The sequence below is a fragment of the Misgurnus anguillicaudatus genome, chromosome 13 (genome assembly GCF_027580225.2).
Source record: "Misgurnus anguillicaudatus chromosome 13, ASM2758022v2, whole genome shotgun sequence".
Lineage (NCBI taxonomy): Eukaryota > Metazoa > Chordata > Actinopteri > Cypriniformes > Cobitidae > Misgurnus > Misgurnus anguillicaudatus.
The window spans coordinates 18,731,693-18,753,788 of NC_073349.2; the positions used below are offsets into that span (position 1 = coordinate 18,731,693).

Here is a 22,096-nt window from a genome sequence, read left to right on the forward strand (position 1 = left end):
CACGCCCCTGAGATAAAGGTAACACTTTTAAAAAATGAAGGAAAAGTCCAGTAGGGTCCCCTGGGATCCCAAACACTGATTAAAGGTAATGTTGGGTACAGAAAAAGCCTGTTTTTACGTCTTTTTGTAATTATCTGAACCATATAAGCTGGCAATTGGAAGGTGCTATTGGGTTTTGTTTCAAATTCACCAATTTAAAGCAAGTCATGTACAAATGTTTCCAAATCTTCCAATCTTTTTTAAGTAACCCACATGGCTGACCTTCCTCACATTGTGAATTGGTGAAGAGGCACAATACATTTGGTTTAAATAAGCAATTGTGATAAAAGGTTTTAAAATAGTAGTCTATTTCATTTGTCCTTGGAATTTTCTCATCTACCATAGAATCAAAAGACATTTATTAAAGTAAACATCTAGCAATAACCTAGCAGCCACATAATCTTATCTTTGCTCTTATTTCTTTCTAAAATGTCCTGTTTCCATTGGGTGATTAATGAACTGTACTAATACTTACTCTCACTCTCTCTCTCTCTCTCTCTCTCTCTCTCTCTCTCTCTCTCTCTCTCTCTCCCTCTCCCTCTCTCTTTCCCCATCCTTCCCCCCTTATCCTACTCCATGTTGTGTTTTACCCAACCCTTCCAAATTATTTCCAAATGTGTTTTTACCACCAGACCCTTCCACCAGACGTCACACCCTCACAGATTTTACACCCTCGGTCTGGTGATGCCCCCACTTCTCACGGTTCCCTTTTGCAGTCACAGTCATACATCCCCTCAGTTACTCCCCAAGCCCCGATGACTGTCCCCATCCCTGCTGGCGAGTCTATAGCACCAGGAGGCAACATTGTGCCCCTTATGCAGACCCAACCTAGTATTGTTCCTGTACCCACTGACATTTTGCCCCAGCAAACTTTTGTTCAGCCACAACAACAGCCAATGTCAGATTTGCCAGGAACGTTACAACTAAACATCCAGCAACCAACACCACAACAGCAAGCAAATATAGTGCAGCACCACCAGGCAGACCAGGTTCAGCCCACGACTGTTTTGTTACAGCCACAGCATGTAGAACAGCCACAAGTGATTTTACAAGAACAGCAGTCACAGTCCAGTGCATGTCAGCAGTCATATATTCAATTGTCACAGCAGCAACAGCCAACATTGTCCAATCCGCCGCAAAGTGAGTTGCAACAGCAGGTGTACATACAACATCCAGCAGGGCAACCCCAGCAAGAAGTTGTAGTACGTCAGCATCAGTCATTACAGCAAGTTGCAGTACCACAGCAAGTATATTTGCAACAAATGGTTGAATCACAAGAGCAGAACTTGGCGAAGACCATGGTACAGCAGCCACCAGTACTTCAAACAATTCAGCAGCCACTACAGTTGGCAGATGAGCAGCAAAAACTTCTGATTAGGCAACAAATGGAGCAGCAACAAATGGCTGTCTTGCAAGCCAGTCAAGCAGAGCAACAACGTCAACAGCAAGTTTATATTCAACCTCCTCAGCAGCAAGTTGAGCAGCATCAATTTCTCCAGCAGCAGCAAACGCAAAGCATGGCAGTGATGCACCAGGCAGAGCAACAGCAGCAAGGGATACAACAACAGAAAATAGATCATCAGCAACAAACTATTTTGCAACAACAGGTGGAACAACCAAGGCAGCAGGTTTTGTTTCAGCAGCAGCAGCTGGAGCAACAGCAAGCTGTATTACAGCAGCAGCAACAACATGAACAACAACAAAAGGCTCATTTACAGCAACAACAGTTAGAACAGCAAGCCTTACTACAACAACAACAACTGCAACAAGCTTTTTTACATCAACAGCAGTTAGAGCAGCAGCAGGAGTTGTTTAAACAGCAGCAACAGCAGCAAATGCTTTTACAGCAGCAGCAGCAGCAAGCAGTTGTTCAACAACAAAAACAGTTGGAGCAAAATGTACTTTTACAGCTGCAGCCACAGCAACACATTGAACAGCAACAGGCTTTATTAAACCAGCAGCAGATTTTACAGCAACAGCCTCAATTACTGCAGGCAACAGAACAACAACTCCAGCAGCAAATATTTCAACAGGCTGATTATCAACAACAGAATATAGAGTCACAAATGAAGCAGCAACTATTGGTGCAACAGCACAACATTGAATTACAGCGACAGCAGGCCTTACAAGCTGAGAAACAAGTTTTATTGCAGCAGCAGCAACAACATTTGGAACAGCATATAATTCTGGCAGATCATAGTGTGCAACAGCAAACAACTATAGCGAAAGCACAGCCTCCAGAAACTATGCAACAAATTAGTCAAATACAACACTCTCAGCCTATAATATCCCCACAGCCTTCTCTGGTAGAGACCATGATTCAAGCTGTACCACAAATCGCACAAGTACCAAGTCAAGTTCCAGCTCAAATTCTCGTGCAACAACAGATACCACCTCAAGCGTCTGTGCAAATGGAGGGCCAACCTTCAGCAATTTGTGCTCAGATTCCTCTGCAGACCCAAAGTCATTCTGTGCCGCAGTCAGTAGGAGGACATTTTCAAGCAAACCAGTTGCAAGTTCAACAACCAATCCAACAGATGACATCTCCAACACGGACTCCACAACCTATTCAATCTACTGTCCCATCTCAAACACAGATGGCCTCGCAAGGGCAAATCCTTTCATCGCAAACTCAAATGGTCCAAACTCAGGCTGCAGCTTCTCACCAGTGTCAAGTTCCAGTAGTTCCTCCAGTGCAGTCCCAAGTATCGGCTCCCTCTACTCTTCTCCCCATACAAAATGCTCAAGTACCTGCTACTCCGCAAACCATCCAATCAGTTCAGCTAGACCTTATACAAACCATGAAACAACAACAGCTTCCTTTACCGCAATATCAGCAAACAGTGCTGTCTCCAACCACTGTAGACACAATGGCCACTTCTTCAACACAGTGCTATTTTCAATCGCAAATGCAAGCTCAGGCTCAGCCAATCGTACCAGCTCTGCAACAACCAGTTAGTGTGGCATCTATGCAGACAGTCTTGCAGCCAACAGTGCAACCCTCTCAACAGTATGGGCAGCAACCTCAAATACAACCTGTGCAACAGCTTTTGCCAGCAAGTGCTGTACTACCCCAAGATCCCAATCAGCATCCTCAAACTGTTCTCCAGCATATACTTCCTATAAATGTTACACCTAGTCAGGTACCCCAATCCCAAGCCGGGACAGTACCTTATTACAGTCAAGTGGTATCAGGTCCACCCTCCCAAAACCAAACACCTGTTCAAACTTACACACAGGCTAGCATGCAACCACAGTCACATCCTGTCCAGACACAGGTTCTCTCCAACACAGAGAATTTTGAGCAACAACCCCATTCGCGAGCGGTTTTTAAACCTTCACAGATCTCCCAAAGTCCATTTCATACTTCCCTACAACCCTCTACTACTCTCCCAACTGTCCCAGTTTCAGAAATTCCTGTCCCTGCAGAGGCACAGCTAACACAGGCAAGACCAGTTGACTTGATCCCTGCTTCCCCTCCTACTTCCAATGCTTCACAGTCCCATTACTCTAATGGCTCTGTGTTGCCCACCACCTCCCTGGCAGACAGTGATGCTGCATTGCTGGGCATTGCTCAGGTACAAAAGCACATTAATCTGTTAAATGTCATATTTTTCTACAATCGCAGTAAGGCGTAAAAACAATTAATTTTATACATTTTGAGGAAAGTAGAAGGAATATAAATATCCCCTGACATATTAACTTCTGAGATGTAGGACATACTAAACTTCAGTCCTTACTTCTTAACACCTGTGAAACCAAGGTGTAGCTCATGTTTTTTTAAGAAAATTTGTTTTTAATTTTTGTTTGTTTTTAGACGATATTCTGTAATATTTTAAATTTTAGTTTTTGTATTGCTGTATTATTCCTTATTTGTTTGCGGTCATAACTGATGGTTTGCTTTTTTGTTTGTTTGTTTTTCTGTTGGTATTTGGTGGATCTTGTGTGTGTGTTTGTTTGTTTGTCTTGTTCTCTGGCTAAACAGGAGAGCACAAATCAATCTGGCAACAGAACCATCACTTCATCTGGGTAGGTTTGAAGTGGATATATAACATTTTTGTACCAAATTATTTTGGCTACTCGTAGTCAGACTATATCAAGTCCATACTGCAGTTAACCTAGAGGGTGAAATGACGGCTATTGCTTGCTGGGTATGCACAAGCAAAACTTTGATTTTTAATATTTTAATAATCCAGCTCTGCTCCTGCCAATGGAGATGATGTGGTGTTGGCTAGTGGGAAATCAGAAAAGGTAAAATCTCAGAGGAGATTGTCATGTCAGAAGACTGAAAAAAGTCATTTTCAACTCAGCATGTTGCAGGTAATATTTCTCAGCATATTGAAAATACATTTATCACTGTTAATTAATTAATATATGCAATTAAGCAATTGATTCACTCTTTAGGTTTCGAACACGGGAGACAACATGGTGGAGTGTCAGCTGGAGACCCATAGCAACAAGATGGTCACGTTCAAGTTTGACATTGAGGGAGATGCTCCTGAGGACATTGCAGATTATATGGTTAATAATATATTTAGTTTTTTTAGCATTTGCTGTTAGAGAAGCTAGAAATAAAGTAACATTGCGCTGTGTGATTGTGGATTTTAATGCATGTCTTGATCAGTAAATGCAATGTCTTTGTTTGTGTAGGTGGAGGAGGATTTTGTTCTTGAGGCTGAGAAAGAGAGATTTGTTGAGGATCTGAGAGCTATAGTGGAGAAGGCACAAGAAATTCTAAGTACTCAATCACAGGTCTGTCATTTTCCACTTTACAAACTCGCTGATAAATGACCAAAGCTCAGAAACCAACAAAGCATGTCTTAAAAAAAGGGATTACTCCACTTTCATAAAAAAGAAATCACGATAATTTAATCACCCCCCTGTCATCCAAAATGTTGATGTCTTTCTTTGTTCAGTCGAGAAGAAATACATTTTTTTGAGGAAAGCATTCAATTATTTTTCTCAATTTAATAGACTTTATTGGACCTCAACAGTTTACAGTTTCAATGCAGAAAATTGCAGTTTTAATGCAGCTTCAAATGGCTCTGAACAGTCCCAAACGAGGCATATGGGTCTTTTCTAGCAAACAGTTGTCATTTTCGGCAAAAAACAGACAAATGCATTTTTGAACCGCATCTTCTGGTCTTGCATTGGCCGTGTGACGCGCCGGCGTGACCTTACGTATTGTGTAAGCACAACAACGTTGGAACGGTCCTCTTTCATCACAGTTAAAAACAAGGTTGTTTAATCTATTAAAAATTCAAAGTTCAAAGATCATAGGTCAGCCCCTTGAGAAGCTATATGAGTCAGCATATTATAATAATCTGATGAGACTGGCTAATAATATAGTTTCCAATTCTAACATGTCCTGCATAATGAATTTGAATTACTACCATCAAACCGGAGATATAGAGTCCCAAGATTTTATAAAGTTAAGCTGAAAAATTATTTTGTGCATCATGCAATCCTAGAATTGAATAAGAAGCTTAAAGGATAACACCACTTTTTCAATATTTTACTTTGTTTTTACCTCATCTTAGATGAATTAATACATACCTATCTTTTTTCAATGCGTGCACTTTTAATCTTTGTATAGCACTTATTGAATGTGTTAGCATTTAACCCAGCCCCATTCATTCCTATGGCTCCAAAGAAAATTTTATTTTGTGCCACCATACTTACTCGTGTAACTACTCATGTAACAGTCTTTAAATAGGGAAAACATGGAAGTGTTTGGTGGCTTTTAAATTCATCCCTGTTTGGATCTTAAAGGAGTAGTCCACCTTAAAGATGGGGTCCATTGACTTTTCATAGTAGGAAAAATACTATGATAAGTCAATGGGCCCCATCTTTAAAGTGGACTATTCCTTTAAGGAATGAATGGGGCTAGGCTAAATGCTAACAGTTTCACGACACGCTGTACAAAGTTTAATGTACGGTTTGAAAAAAGATAGGTATGGTAAGTGGTAAGAACATAGTAAAATAGTGAAAAACAGGGGTGTTTCCTTTAACCAAAAATCAAGAATACTGTGTGATGTAATTGTAGAAAGGTCAGAGGGTGTAATGTATAATGTGTCTTGTTCTTGTTTGGAAGAATCTTAATTGCTGTAAACGTGGACACTGTGATGCAAGAAAAATTTCAGATTCATCTGAAAATAAAGTGCTAATCATATCACATTACTTGTAAATACTGGAGCGGTAGTGTCACATACATAATGCGTGACCTTTCGACGTGCTTACGCAATTCATAAGGCCGCGCTGGCGCGTCACACAGCTAGTGCAAGATGAGAAGTTGTAAAAGTTTAAAAGTGCTTATTTTGTATTTTTCTTGTCAAAAATGACAACCGTTTCACAAGATAAGACACTTATGCCTCGTTTGGGATCATTTGGAGTCCTGCGTTGAGGCTGCGATTTTAAACTGCGTTGGGACTGTGAACTGTTGGGGTCCAATACAGTTTATTAAAGTTGGAAAGATCCTGGAATGTTTTCCTCAAGGAACGTAATTTCTTCTCGACTGAACAGATGAGGACTTAAACAACTTGGATAACATGGGGGTGAGTAAATTATCGAGATTTCATTATTATAAAAGTGGAGTAATTCTTTAAAACACAAGTGTTGTTTTTTAAGATTATTCATTGGTTGTTTTTAATTGAATTCCTTTTTTAGACTGGGTCAGTTGAGCAGCTTCAGGTGAGCACTCCATCCAGTACAACAGGTAGGTGTCCTACTATCTGGTTTACTTACAAATAAAACTGAAGTATTAAGTTTATGTTAATGTTTGAAATTAATTAAAGTTATACTTAAGTATATTGTATCTTTTAATCTTTCTTAAAAATAAATATATTATCAGCCAAGTCTTTACTATTAACTGTAAAATATATTTTCTGTGTTATTCTTAATCTACCATAGTGGATTCGGCCCCTCAGTCTTCTCCAGTGGGTCGGTGGCGATTCTTTATAAACCAAACAATTCGCCATCGTGACTCACACCCCAGCCAGGGAGCGTCCAGTCCCCCACCTGCAGGGGAGAGCAGAGTTCCCAAATCCAAAGAAACTGAGAAAGGTATTTTTAAAAGAAAGCTGAATCTGGAATACTTCTTATCTTGATTCAGTTTGTTTTCAGTTCTAATATTGAGTGCTTTCATTTAAATAAGCAGTGCCAAAAACAAGTAAGACTTAAATTAATATTTTTATTGCCACTTAAAAATATCCATTTTGTCGTTTTGCATTATCAGATCATGAGAGCCCTCAGCGCTCCGAGTCTTTTGCCGGAATAGCCTCTTCCCCAACTTCCTCTATATCTCCATCTCCTCCCGTATCTACTGCATCTGCTCCAGCATCAATGTTGGCTTCAGCCATTGCCACCCAAAAAGACACAGCACCCCCAACCTTGCCGATAGTAGAGCAAGTCTCCTCCGCTAACTTGACTGCAGGCTCAGTCCCTGCCACATCCTCTGGCCTTTCTGCCTCTTCATTTCCTTCAGTGGTGGCCCCCACATGCCCCAGTTTGACTTCAGACCAAGGAGATATGGCAGCAAAAGGGCAGAGCATATCTGAGGCTGAACAAGCTCTCTCTAATGTGCCTGTTTATGGGACTCCTCCAGCATCATTGGTGAACCACACTGATCCATTGCAGCCATTGATAGCTCAAACCCAAATAGCAACCTCACAAAAGCCTGAGACACTTAAACAAACCATGGCACCTCACCAACTCAAAGACACCCAGGCAATACAAACAGCAATGGGCACCACTGAACAGATGCAGACTCAGCCACAGCAGAATATGCCTCAGCTAATAGTGCAGTCAAAAACACTTTCAATGCCAGTGGAGACGCTAATGCAGCCTTTGCAAGGAGGTCCTCCAACACAGTCTGTGCTGCAACAGGTCCCACAACAACAAGTACCAGCTGAATCTCAACAACCGTCAGTGCAACAGACCAGTACTGAGCAGATCCAACAGCACACAGTAATACCACAAAAGGCAGTCTCTTCAGAACAATATGTGTCTCAAGAAACAATGCTGACCATGCACCCACAGCATGGTTTCCAGAATCAAGATCCCCAGCAGCTTCAGCCTGTGATCCCACAGCAACTCCCCACCGAGCAAACACATGTCACGCATATACCACATGATATAATACATTCTCAATCTATGGTGCAAACAGTAGTGCCTCCAGCTGTGCAGAACCAAACATCTTTGCAGCACTCAGAATTGGAGCTGTCCATGGGGGAAGCCGTTGTTGAGGACACCATCAGTCACCCTGCCCAACCCCAACCCTCAACAGACGCCTCTCTTCCACCGCTCCCTCTTTCTGAGACAGCTCTGCCCGGGCTTACCCACACATTTACCCCATCTCCAGCACAGCCCTCATCAGTGGCCGAGTCAGACAGTGAAGGCCCCCCTAAAATTGAGTTTGTGGACAACCGTATAAAGACTTTGGATGAGAAGCTAAGGACTTTGCTGTATCAGGAGCACAGTGGCAGTGGAGCAACACTGGGAGCTGGCTCCACCGCCGGCACCGCCCCTGCTCCTAACGCCACCTCTTCATCTGCTGCCCCCTCCACTGTAGTGGGAGGTGACGAATCACTCCCCCCTAATGCATTCTCCCCTCCTCTTGACGCCTCCTCTGACACCTCTCCACACTCCACCTCCTCCACTACCCCTCGCTCTTCCTCCACGTCTCCAGATGGAGAAAAAGAGAGAGCAGGTGAGGAGGAGATGCTCCCATCTGCTCCAACCTCTTCTGCTGCTGTGCAACATCAACCTGCCTCATCCTTCTCCTCTACATCTCCTCCCTGCTCTCTCGTCTCACCCCTACAGGAGCCTGGATCACCACCGCCCAGTGAACCCTCAGTAAGCGTAAGTGGGGTTTGCATGTTACACACATAATTGGTGTTAAGGCTGGATGTTATTTTGTACATTTAATCAGTTACATTTTACAACATTTGTAGTTTAATATTTGTGCATTTGCTTTGAAATGTCTAGATTTGTATATATATATCACTATCACTTAATCCTTAAAGGGATAGTTCACCCAAAAATGAAAATAATGTCATTAATGACTCACCCTTATGTCTTTCTCGTAAGACCTTCGTTCATCTTCGGAACACAGTTTAAGATGTTTTATATTTAGTCTGAGAGCTTGTTGACCCTCCATTGAAAATCTATGTACGGTATACTGTCCATGTCCAGAAAGGTTATATAAAAACATCATCAAAGTAGTCCATGTAACATCAGCGTGTCAGTTAGAATGTATTGAAGCATCGAAAATACATTTTGGTCCAAAAAACAAAATAAGATTTTTTTCAGCGTTTTCTTCTCTAAGTCATGTGATTGCAGTGATGCGGATGACGTACGACGCGGCTGACGTGTTATCTGGTGCCCCCCAGCTGTTTTTTTTTGTTTTGTTTTTAGTGCGCCCGAGCTTCTTTACAGTCTGAGGGAGATGCACGCTGTAAGTTCGAAAAAAACTTTGCAAACATGTCACGTGACTTTAGTCTCGCACATGCGCTTTATGGGGCCAGTCACACCAAAAGCGCTTTAAACGCTTGCAAACGCAAGGCGCGACGCACTGCCTTTTTTAAAAAAGAGCAGTGCGACGCGGCTTTTCATATTGCTAAGCAACCACCGAGTCAGCTGTCTTGTCAATCAAATATTGAAGCGTGAGCGCTCTTTTGCTGTTAACTGTCATATTAGCAGAAACTTTAAAAAGAGGGCGCTTGCTCTGACCTTGTTTGAGGGTGAGAGGTGCACAAACACGCAGGAGTCAGGAGAGAGTGAGTCCGGTTCTTCAAAGCAACTGTAAACTTCCCTCACCACAACGTAAGGCCCGCCTCTCCCCTCATTCGATTGGACAATGGAAAGACACGAATGATGTCGGGCGCTTCTCCGCTCTCAGCGCTCCTTCAAAAACGCGCCCTGCCCATAGAATATCATTCAAAAAAGGCGCCTGCAACTGCCATAAACGCTTTTGGTGTGACTGGCCCCTAAAACAGACGTGGAAGAGAAGACAATGCTGGATAAAGTCGTAATTTTTGTTCTTTTTGGACCAAAATGTATTTTCGATGCTTCAATACCCTTCTAACTGACCCACTGATGTCACATGGACTACTTTGATGATGTTTTTATTACCTTTCTGGACATGGACAGTATAACGTTACTAGAATTTCAATGGAGTGTCAGAAAGCTCTCGGACTAAATATAAAACATCTTAAACTGTGTTCTAAAGATGAACGGAGCTATTACAAGTTTTGGAAGGACATGAGGGTGAGTCATTGATGACATTATTTACATTTTTGGGTGAACTATCCCTTTAACGTTTCTGCAGTTGGTTGCCTAAATGCTCACTGAATTTTTGGAAACGTCTAACACCAACTTTTGTATGCTTATCCCAGTTCAGCTTCCTACAGCTACTATATTTGTTATATTTGTTACCCCTGTCTTATTCATATGTTGTGTTCAGGCTGCCTCTTCGCTCTCTAAAAGTTGCACCCATGGAGATCTTCTGGTTCCTTCTTCCTCCGAGCAGCCTGCCCCCTTGTGGCCTGGACAGGAACACAATGACGGAGGTGGATATTTTGGCCTAAACCTGACATGTCCTAGTATCAGAAATCCTGTTAGCAAGAAATCCTGGACTCACAAATTCAAAAGCTGGGCGTGCAAACTGCGCCACTCCGCCAGCTTGTTCAAGAAGCCCAGAGTCCAGCAAGGTAGTGACCACAGGGAAGAGCGCGAGAGAGAGCGAGTGAGGGGTGTGGGTTGTTAGGCACTGACTTTAAATATAGTCATGTAGATCAAATAATGTAGCTGACTCTTACCTTGCTAGTTAAGGATTTCTCCATTTCTAAAACTACTGAATGAATAGGAGTATTAGAATTAATTCTATTAATCCTAATAGTTCCTCCATGTTGATGTGGTTGTTGATGTTCGTAGTCTGTACTGATTATCATTACATCAACTAGCATTTTGCTTTGTTTAATTTTTTGTTTGTACAAAAAAGCTCGGCTGTTTATTAACGTTTATGTTGTAGCCTTCTTTTCGTTTTGTCTGCATGGGTTACCCAGGGGTAAGAACAGAGGAGTGTAGAAAGGGAAGACTCTCTAGGATGATGGATGACCATTGTACGCCACACCTGGATCTGAACCTCAAGGCTTACAGTATGCAGTGCCCCCACCCCTCACCTTCCTGCACCCAGACTCGCATAGCCAGGCCACCTGCGAATGCAGAATAGGGCTTGCTCATAAATTTCACAGACCAGAGACGCACTAGAGTTTGCACCTGTTCGCTTTCTGTTTGTTTAGTAAATACAGAGGTATGAAACTAGATGCGTACATCATACCTGCATTTTTAGTTCATTATAATTAGAATGTAGCAGGTGCAAACTTGTTTTTAAGAGAGAAATTCGTCTGGTTTTTACTGTGAAAAAAGTCTTAGCAAGTAAGTTATTCCCATATCAAGCAAAACTGTCAGCATTTTCTAAATATAAGCCATCTATTTCTCTTCTGACCATATATTTATGTCTTTTAGAATTCTGATATTCTGTTCTTTCCTACCTGGGTAGACTTTGGATATGTTCTGTTTTTGTATTTTCTGCACGTCTAAGGCTATGTTTGAAATAGTATACTAGCTTACTGCATAATGCATACTGTGCTGTATATGCTATAGACGGTTTCATAAACAAACGGCCCAAACTTAACTTCTGGTAGACTTCCACAAAGAATTAATAACTGCTAGATAATACCCTCCACCTTTGGCTTAACTTACTACTTTACTGTATACGTTACATTATTACTATGCTCGTTTTTCTATGCTTTTCATCTATTAATGTAAAGCTGCCTTGAAACAATTAACTATTGTGAAAAGCGCTATATAAATAAAATTGAATTGAATTGAAAAAAAAAAATAGAGTAAATTACTTTTGTCAATAAGCAAAATAAATAACCCTAAGTACCTAAATACCCTTAGTTCAAATTATAGCTAAAGCGTCCCTTATAGCTAAAGTCCCAATGAAATTTTTTTTTTTAAATGTGTTTTTTATGTGTTTATGTGCACTCCTAAACTTTGATGACGTCAGCTAGACTATAGATATGTATAAAGGCTAGATGTCTCGCCCGCGCTGCTGGCCAATTGAGTGGAATGTCCACATTTGGCGGCCATCTTGCCACGGGCAGCTCGCTCGCTCGTGGCATTGAGTTTTAATGGTGCAGGTGCTTTTAGATGGCCATAACTTGCTTAGTTTTTTACTGATTTTCGGATGGTTTGGTTTGTTATAAACGTCAAATATGTACCTATGACACTGCATACTTATACTAAAAAAACATCCTGCATCCTGAATTATAGCCATGTTAATAACGTTTGTAAGAAACCAAACCGTTTGGGGATTGGTGGAAGGTTGAGCAGGTACTGGTAGTTTGGAAGTACCTGCACCATTGAGCACGGTGCTGCGGGTGGGCGGGCTCCCCGTGGTAAGATGGCCATCAGGTGATGATGTTAGAGACTCCGCCGTAACATATCTAGCCTTTAAACATATCTATGAGCTAGACTGGGCGGGAGCATTCGTTAACTCCGCCCCCTTGAACTTTCCGACTGCTGCTAGTTCCATTTTTTAAATGAAACGCCTACTTTTTATACCCAATCAAAGCACAGTTGAAACTACAAGCCACGCCCACTATTTTCCTTGCGTGATATTTCCGTTTCACTCGGAAATATGTCACAACACGGAAGTCAATTGCGACTTTCGGTTCACAGGGACTTTAATGTGTAAAATAAATGTATACAATGTTAGCGATCCTTAAATTCTTGCCTGGCTACTCTAGACTGTAAAAAATATGGACGTAGTATCCGTGACGTCACCCATTGGTTTGTGAAGATCGTTTTTGAAGCTTAAAGTAGGCGTTGCCTGCCGTCGCCATCTTGGCCGTGCGTCACCTCGAATCACTCGCGGATAACCGAAAATGGGTAAAGAGGCGGGACATGGGTGAAGCTGAAGTGGCTGATTGCTCAAACCACGCCCACTAGCTCCGTTCACTCAAGTGGCCACGACTTTAATTATGCTTAAGTTTTAGGCTTATTTTTGTACCAGGCTGTAAACATTATTTTCTACTGTAATGTTGGGCATTTTAATATGGAGGTCTATGGGAATTTACTCCCTTTAGAGCCTGCCTCTAGCGGCCAGTCGATGAATTGCAGTTTAATGCTACGTACACACCAAACGCGGGGCATCGCGTTACTCTCTCTAAATTACTTGCGGGATTTAATTTCGTGTCATGCAAATTTTTCATTTTTAACTTGGGCGTAGACGCGCTTGAGGCGAATAGCGCTTGTTTTCACGGCAAATGCGCCGCCCATATTGCGTCATTCACATCTCCCCACGCGAGGACGCGCCTGATTGCGTGTCCTTGCGCGCGTTTTTTGCATTGACTTTGTAAGTAATCTACTCGCGCAAATCGTTGAACTCGCATCTGGTGTGAACCCACAGTAAGTCACTTCCGTATTGGCCTCATCAGAGAAATCGGAAGGTTGCCCCTCGCTGGCTACCTAACCTCTTCACTCAGTGATCCATGCTTGCCGTTTCCTCTCGTCTTTATGAAACATACTTTTTGACAAAAGTATTTGTTCCAGAGATCAGTTTAGCCACTAGCCAGACCAATAAACAAACATAGACCGGAAGTTAACTTGGTGTAATCATGATAACGTGCATACGTCCAATGAAACCGTCTATATATATTAAAAATTGAACCTTGTATGACCTAACTACAATTCTATGTTAAACAAATGGAATCATGGGATCTCTATTATGGTTGTGTGCTATTTCCAACATAGCCTAAACATATTATAGCATATATCCTAATACTTTTAATATTTTAAAAATGTATTTTCTTTTTTTGTATAGATTAATATATATGCCTGACAGACTGACATGACAGCATGCATATGTGTGTATAAATGGTTGTGTGTCGCAAAAAGCATCAAGACCTCAACATTAACTAAAATTAATCAGTATGCACACTTCAAACATACAGTAGACATAGATTATTCACAGACATCACACATGCCGACTGGTATCACTGTCGGTCAGCTGGAAGTACAGTAATCTCCAGACAGTGATATTAGAGACTGGCAGATGAATGCAATTGTGTGAATGTGGAAGGATGGATGGATGGGGGCAAATTTCTCCTTGTGTTTATTGCTTTTAATGTTTTTTAAATGCGCAATTGTTCCATGAACTTGATTTTTTGTTAAAACTGCTCCCCACCACCCCTCCCCACACTCATTCTCCATCCCACTCAGCATGGCGCTTGAGATCAAAACATAATCATATCTGTATTCAAGTCCGTGTATGCCAGCTATGGTGTAATTTACCATGCTGACTTTACTCTCATCATCCCCTATGAACATGCATGGATGCTGATTAGTCAAAGATCTTGTATCAAAAATGTCCCGTGGTTATTAATGCAATCTTTTTGTGTCTGTGGTGTCGTTTGGGTGTTTGTCTTTATGTGCTGGTGTACTGTTTTTTATTGTTTGTTAATATTGTATCTGTGCTTTGTTTGATTTTATGTTTGTCGTTGTTTCTTCGTCTCTGTCTCTCTCGTTTTGGATTCTCAGAGGATGCTAACTCTAGTTGTCAGGGGATGAAGGAAGAAACAAAGGCATCTACAGATGTCCAGCCCGTCTCACGCACAGGACGTTTCCAGGTGCCTTTTCTCAGTTATATGTAATATGTGAAGTATATAAAATGGTATTCTGAATGAACAATTGTCTGATGCTTTTTCACTTAGGTAATTCCAGTGTCTCAGCCCACGGAGCCACTACACCAAGATGTACCAACCCAAGGAGTCACTCAAAGAAAGGTTGGACGCTTCTCAATCACCCAGGCTGAACAGAGAGAGGAACATTTGACAGACAGCTCCCCCGTGTCACCTGACCTGGAGCGAGAGAGGAGGAAACTGAAAGTGAGGGACGGTGATAAAGATGAGAGGAGAACCACAACATCCAGCCACCCATCCAGGAGTCACACTCACTCGCGCTTGGGCAGCAGTGATGATGAGAGCGAGGTGGAGGATGAAGATTTGAGGAAAGAGCTTCATAAACTGAGAGAGAAGTGAGTGAAGGAGTGGATGCTGGAGTTTAACAGTACTACTTTTTATTAGTTTTTATGTTGGTGCAAATCAATTTCTTTATGGAGCAAAAATCTCTCAGACGGGTTCCTGGTGCCAAGAAGATCAATCTTTATTGTTCGAACAATAAAGCTGAGATGCCTAAAAATCATCTAACATCTTAATATCTGACTTCCTACTTTATACACCATGATTTAATCGTCAGGTGACTTACACTTCCTATTCCTTGGTGACTCTCATAGGGCCTGCAACCATTAATTATAAATGTCCCATTCTTTGCATTAACTATGGTGGGAGCACAACTGGACTACTGTATTTTACGGACTATAAGTTGCATCAATCAAAAATGCATAGGACTACACGTCGCATTTAATTTAGAAAATAATTTCACAAAATTCATGCTGAAGACATTTAATCTGGAAAGGCAAGTTATTCAACTAAACAAAAGCACACAGAACAGCAGGCTGAATAGATGTCTGTACATTAATGTAATACAAACAGTTATTTACATGATACACAATAGCATACTGAACATACCTGGAAGGCTGAATAGGCTAAATGAACAGAACAAGCCAGCGCACATCAAGTTTGCAGGCTTGTCATCCCACATCAATGAATCCATTGAATTATATAAATACAGGAGCAGCATATAGCAGACTCTCGCAGCTTCATATATGTCCAAATTAATTCATACTGACTTAAGGGGATCGCACACCGGCCGTGCAGCGCCATGCTATTCTAAAAAAAATCGAACACGTTGTTTTCAATGAGTATACACACACTGGCGCCGCCAGGTGGCGCCTGTCCGCGCCCCAGCTTTGACTCAGGAAGTTGCTCAAATCCCTGTCGCGTTATAGTTTAACATTAAATAACATTATATTTGTCCCAAATCATTAACGATTAACATTGGCTGCTAACATATATTTTGCATTTTAAAGTAGACGCTATCTGACGAAGCTCCGGTTTATGATACCTCCGAGTTGTCCTAGAGCGACGCGGCGCTGAGCTGCGCGGCCGGTGTGCGACCCCCTTTACAGGTCGCGCCTGACTGGAAGCCGCAGGACCAGGCAAATTATGACAAAAAGTCTGACTTACTCACCACCATGTCTTCCAAAATGTTGATGTCTTTCTTTGGTCGGTTGGGAGGAGATTATGCTTTTTGAGGAAACCATTCCAGGATTTTTCAAATTTTTAATGGACTTTAATGGACACCAACACATAACAGTTTTAATGCAGTTAAAATTGCCGTTTCAACAGAGTTTCAAAGGACTCTAAATGATCCCAAACGAGGCATAAGGGTCTTATCTAGCGAAACGATTGTCATTTTTGACAAGAAAAATAAAAAATATGCACTTTTGAACCACAACTTTACGTTTATCTCTGGTCCTGTGATGCACCAGCGCGACCTCACGTAATTGCGTAATGACGTGGAAAGGTCACGTGTTACATATAAGAAACCATTTTACTCATTGCGACCATTTTAAACAATAAACTGACACAAAGACATTAATTAGTATCATTCGACATACAACAATGTCAGAACGGTCCTCTTTCTCCACACTTGTAAACACCGGGGCATAGTTTCGCATACCTCATCTGTGACCTCTTGACGTGATGGCGTATTGCGTGAGGTCGTGCTGGCCCGTCACATGACCGGAGATGGACGGGGGGTTGTGGTTTAAAAGATCATATTTTTTATTTTTCTTGTCAAAAATGACAATCGTTTCGCTAGATGGACCCTTGTGCCTCGTTTGTGATCATTTAGAGTCCTTTGAAACTGCAATTTTAAACTGCATTAAAACTGTTAAGTGTTGGGGTCCATTAAAGTCCATTAAAATGAGAAAAATCCTGGAATGTTTTCCTCAAAAAACATAATTTCTTCTCGACTGAACAAAGAAAGACAAACATTTTGGATGACATGGTGGTGAGTAAATTATCAGGAGAAGAAAATTGACTAATCCTTTAAGTAGTACAAAATAAGCATGTAATATGAAAATTTCATTTCAATTTCATAAATATTGTGTCTTTTCAGAATTTTAATTATTGTGATTATTAATTCGTAAATCCATGAATATTCAGTGTATATTTAAAAGTGAGCCATACATATATAAAAAAATACTGTATTTACCATAATCTTTTCAGGGTTTAATAAGGATAAAGGTATAGATTGTTATTGTAGGTCATTTTTAGTTTTAAACTCTTTTTTTATAGACACATCAAAGAGGTGGTGTCCTTGCAAGCACAGCAGAACAAAGAACTGCAGGAATTGTACAGACAGCTTCGCTCCCTTAAAGACCACCGACAACCCCTAACCCTCCCACGGACCTCCCCTCTCCCCCATACACCCCTCGCCATATCTCCACGCAGACCCCGTCCCGCCAAATCCAAGCTCCGGCCCCGACCACACTCTCACATGGACAACAACGGAGTCACACATCGAGGTACCACTCTCTGACAGACTAAATTCAGTCTCATTTGAAAAACTTATAGTAGTTAACCCTAAAAAACCCACATGGTGTATTTTCTGTAAATAATGCCTGGTAAGTAGCTAGCACATGTTTTCATTGTAATTTTTGTCTATCTGTTTTCTTTTCAATCGCGGACACTAAAGGAAGTCTTCAGCAATCTAGCAGTTATTCAGGTGGAGAACAAAGCAGACTTCACTCGTACTGCAACCCAGAAGCGACAGCTTCACTGACCGCTAACAGAGGTAAGCAGACTGCCAATCAAAATCTATCTTAGGAATGGCATGCTGGTTCAACACTTTTGTCATTTTGTTTTCAGACCAAAATCCTACAGTCCAGGGTTCTGCCACTAGAACAAGCACATTTACAGATGATCTACACAAACTTGTAGATGAGTGGTCAAAAGAAACAGTTTTCCCTGTTCAGCCCAAGCCTTCGCTAAATCAAATCAAACAGATCCAGCAAGTGCAGGAGTTAGGCGGATGGGGCCAACCTGCTGAGGTAATACATTCATTCCACAAAGATGCAATAGGCTTTATGCCCAGCTGCATTACTTCCTGAACTTCAGCCAGCTCCTTGTTTCCTGTCTGCCATATTTGGACAAACTGATTAATCCAGGTGTGTCTGATTATTGTTGTTGTGACTACTGAGGTCAGGCACACCTGGATTAATCAGTTTGTCCAATAATGGCAGACAGGAAACAAGAAGCTGGCTGAAGTTCAGGAAGTAGTGCAGCTGGGCATAAAGCCTATTGGTGAAACATGCAAATGCAGATTTGCCTGAGTTGAATTATTTTATGTGATTTGCAGTGGGCTCCCAAAGTCTGAGGCTACTAATAAAAATTTGCATTTTTTTGCTATCAAAAATAGAAATCCAAAAGCTTCCAGGTTTAAATACAGATGTTTATTACCACCTTTTTGGCCTTATTTAAATGTTTTCTGTCTTGCAGACATCTGCATCTGATTGGTTTTCTGCAGCGCCTTTGAACCTTCCGAGTGCTCCTGTCACCTTGTCTACAATAGCCTCTACTCCCTACATTGGAGGACAAACACAGCTGCCACCGATGCAATTTCCCATCACTTCTTTACCCCAGCAGAATGCACATCTGCAGTCGGCCCTGCACCATCATCCCGTGCAGTACGGCCAGCCTCACTTGCACCTACAGCAGGTCCAGCTGCAGCCCTCCGCGTTGCCTCCACATAGCATCTCCCCCTCTATCATGACCACAGCGGGGCCTCTGCTGCCCCCTGCCACCAGCATCACAGCTGCCTCGACCTCCACCGCTGTCAATCAAGACACAGTCGCCACGGCAACCATCTGCTCATGCTCCTCGTCCACATGCACCTCCATTTCTTGCTGCACCTCTTCTTTGCCTTCCAGTGCCAAACTTCAGCCTAAACCCACCACCTCTACCCTTCCCTTAGGACAGCAGTGAGTTCGGGGCAAACATGCGACGATGGAGAGACTGGCATGAGAGAACTGAATGATTCATTAAAAGTTGGAGGACTTTACATTTGAGCTCATTGTTGTAGGTGTACAATATATGTGTGTTGTACAGGAAGAAATTAAGTAGCAAGCGTTGAGTGTTCATGTGTGCGTGTGTGTGAGTATGGGGGTGTATAATTGATGTAGTGTGTGTATTTGTGTGCGCGTGTTTGTGTTGGATTATTCAATCAAAAGATATTCTGTGTGTGTTTCCGCACTGTCAAGTTTCACAATCCAACTTAAAACAGTTGGATCTGAACTCTCCCTACTGTATGTAGAGAAACCTTTCTGACATGAAGTATCAGATCATGTTTGTTTTTATTTATCGATGCTTCAAATGAAAGGACTGTTTGAAATTTAAAAGTGCAATTAGTAACTGATATTTAAATCTTTCATCTTTTCTGTGTTGTTGGTGACGTGGATCTGTATAGCTTAAAAGAATATTTTTTATATATATATATATATACGCACAGAAGCAACAGCAAGACATTAACAGCGAAGCGCCATTTCGTGTCAATAGAGCACAACTAATTTAGCAGGCAGTCAGATCAAATGCATTTGCAGCAACAGCAGCATGTTACAATGCTAAGCATGGTAACCATAATTGCGACCATCATCATAGCTATGGGAGCGGTTAAAACACTGTTGGGCAGTGTTGTGCACGGACAAGGCATGCTCATGTATTATATTTTACGATGGTAAATAGCAGTAATGTTTTTAGATTAGCAAAGAATTTTATAGAATAACACAAGTAGTGATTCATTCATTTTAAAATTCTCTCTTCGGTTCTTTATTTGATTTCAAATGAAATTAGCTAATTGCAGTATTTTTCTTTCTTTTAACACAAGTTCATACTTTTAAGGTTTACAATATTAACACCATTCTCACGGTGAAGAGTGTAAGACTAGACAGTTGTTTTAAAAGCTTAATGAAGTGAACGCAGCTTGTATTTGTATTTTGCACAGCCCTGTGCATCTGTGCACGCCAAACTGTGATCTGTGAACTTTCTGTGAATACAATGCATCAGCAAAACACCGTCAAGAAGAGGTGTTCCTTATCAAATTCAAGATTTCGCTAGATTACGTTGGTGAGAAAAAAAATGATATATATATACAGTACATAACTGCCAAGCAAATTTATAATTGGAAAAACTAGGCTGCATTTCTGATGTTTCTAAAGTGTTTCCTACATATTAAGCTCATGTATGTGATTACACAATGCCCAGCTTTTAAAAATCAGCAGTGATGTTATTTCATTTAAACCATTCTGAAGCCCAACAGAGGTATGGATAAGATATACTATACAAAGCAGAGCTGCAGACAAGTTTGGACTTCATGGGTAACATTCAAAAACATGTAGAGATGGTGACTGTGCTTTTTAAAGCTTATGAACGTGAATGAGGCAACCTGCTGTATAGTTTGAATACAAAATCCTTCGCAGATTGTCATGAAGGATTGTACTGTGTACAGGGCACATGGTATAGAGAATGCATTGAGAAGGAGGCATTTGCTTTGTTTATTATTGTGCTAATGCTTGTGGATATTATTAAAGAAGTCAACAGGGACCCTGTCTTTAGAGGGTTGTGGTCATTCAGTTTCCAGTATTGTATGTCATGTTTTAGAAAGACAAAACCTTACAGTAACCCTTGGTACAGCAGTGGTGGGTAACAAGGCTGTTGTGTCTAAAAGAAAAAAACGGAAACATCCATTTGATCTGTGAAATGTTACCAAAGTAACATGAAGTGTTACCAAAATGTAATTTAAAACGAAAGCATTATTTTTGTATTTTGCAAGGGGTTGTAAAAATGTAAAATTGTGTGTTGTTCGGTGTGTTGAGAAAGCTTTTGGTTTTCTGATCATCGTTTTTTTTTAGTTCCCCTGTCCTCCAACTTTACACCAAACCTTCAACCTGAAAGTACCACAAGATGCTAAATTCAGATTTTTTTAATTCAGTGCAACAACTGTACGCCAAATCAGTCTGAAGTCTTATTGGTGAAGTAAAACCAGAGAGACCAAGGATCTCTGTGACCGCACCAATAATGAAATGTTATTTAAATGGAAAAGAATCTGTAGTGGACTAAACTTGTTGCTGGTGATTTAACTACTGTAAATTGTAACTAATTCAACTGTTGATTCTATTTATGTTTTGTAACTAATCAAAAATAAACATCAAATGTTCATTATCAATGTGTATATTTTCTTTTTAATGGCAAAATTTTTAGTCATTTATTCAGATATTAATACTACTAATAATATTAGTTCAGTAAAAGTGCACCTCTTCTGCTAGATTTTAATTATTTCAATAATGTTTTTTATTTATTCTTTCATTAAGTTTGGGTGTACAACAAAATTGAATAAAATTTTAACAGACTCTTAAAGGAGTAGTTCACATAAAAATTAACATTTTGTCATCATTTCCTCACTCTCATGTTGTTACCAACCTGTATGAATTTCTTTGTTCTGATGAACACACAGGAAGATATTTTGAGGAACGTTTGAAACCAAACCGTTCATGAGCCCCATTGACTTCCATATGAAAGTATAATAGGGGTGTGCGGGGCAAAAACGAATGCGGGGTGTAACACGGACTGTTTACATTGTGTTGAGCGATTCGTTTTTTTCGTATAGATTTCACGCTGCCAAAAGACGATCTCCCGCATATTATTTGAAATGTTTAATGTTTTTTCAGAGAGTTATTGATGAACGAGTGTTTTGGTGGCATGCAAGTACATTTTTTGGGTTTTTTTTCGCTTTCTAAGTTGGGTGTAAGATACCAAATCCAATGCTACGTCATATTAATCTTTGTTTTGTTGAATAAAACATTTCATCTTTTTTAAATATGTCTGAAGCTCTTAGAAACTTTTTTGGTGGGCTTGAAAATATTTTGACCCAGCGGGGTTAATTGTAACTCTGTGTTACAACGAACCCCTCAGCACTTACGATATATGAAAACCACTAACGTTAGCGTAATTCTTGCTGTTGTTTTAAA

The 22,096-nt window shown here is 40.9% G+C and overlaps 1 protein-coding gene across 9 annotated transcripts in view; it reads left to right on the forward strand.

The window, feature by feature from the left end:
- The window catches only part of wnk3 (WNK lysine deficient protein kinase 3), a 53,866-nt gene extending 32,576 nt beyond the window's left edge, over positions 1-21,290 (forward strand). For 2 of the 9 annotated variants that reach the window (XM_055188850.2, XM_073875287.1), the window contains exons 11-26: positions 672-3,617; positions 4,025-4,068; positions 4,236-4,359; positions 4,444-4,560; positions 4,690-4,791; positions 6,706-6,754; positions 6,949-7,101; positions 7,274-8,898; positions 10,502-10,748; positions 11,103-11,195; positions 14,647-14,735; positions 14,820-15,142; positions 17,370-17,599; positions 17,770-17,868; positions 17,943-18,124; positions 18,573-21,290. In XM_055188850.2, coding sequence (XP_055044825.2) covers positions 672-3,617; positions 4,025-4,068; positions 4,236-4,359; positions 4,444-4,560; positions 4,690-4,791; positions 6,706-6,754; positions 6,949-7,101; positions 7,274-8,898; positions 10,502-10,748; positions 11,103-11,195; positions 14,647-14,735; positions 14,820-15,142; positions 17,370-17,599; positions 17,770-17,868; positions 17,943-18,124; positions 18,573-19,058 — 6,909 coding nt within the window. In that variant the 3' untranslated portion in view covers positions 19,059-21,290. Of the gene's footprint in view, positions 1-671; positions 3,618-4,024; positions 4,069-4,235; positions 4,360-4,443; positions 4,561-4,689; positions 4,792-6,705; positions 6,755-6,948; positions 7,102-7,273; positions 8,899-10,501; positions 10,749-11,068; positions 11,196-14,646; positions 14,736-14,819; positions 15,143-17,369; positions 17,600-17,769; positions 17,869-17,942; positions 18,125-18,572 lie in introns of those variants that run through there. The other 7 variants (XM_073875288.1, XM_073875291.1, XM_073875290.1 and 4 more) reach the window with 7 other exon arrangements.
- Positions 21,291-22,096: the final 806 nt, after the last annotated feature.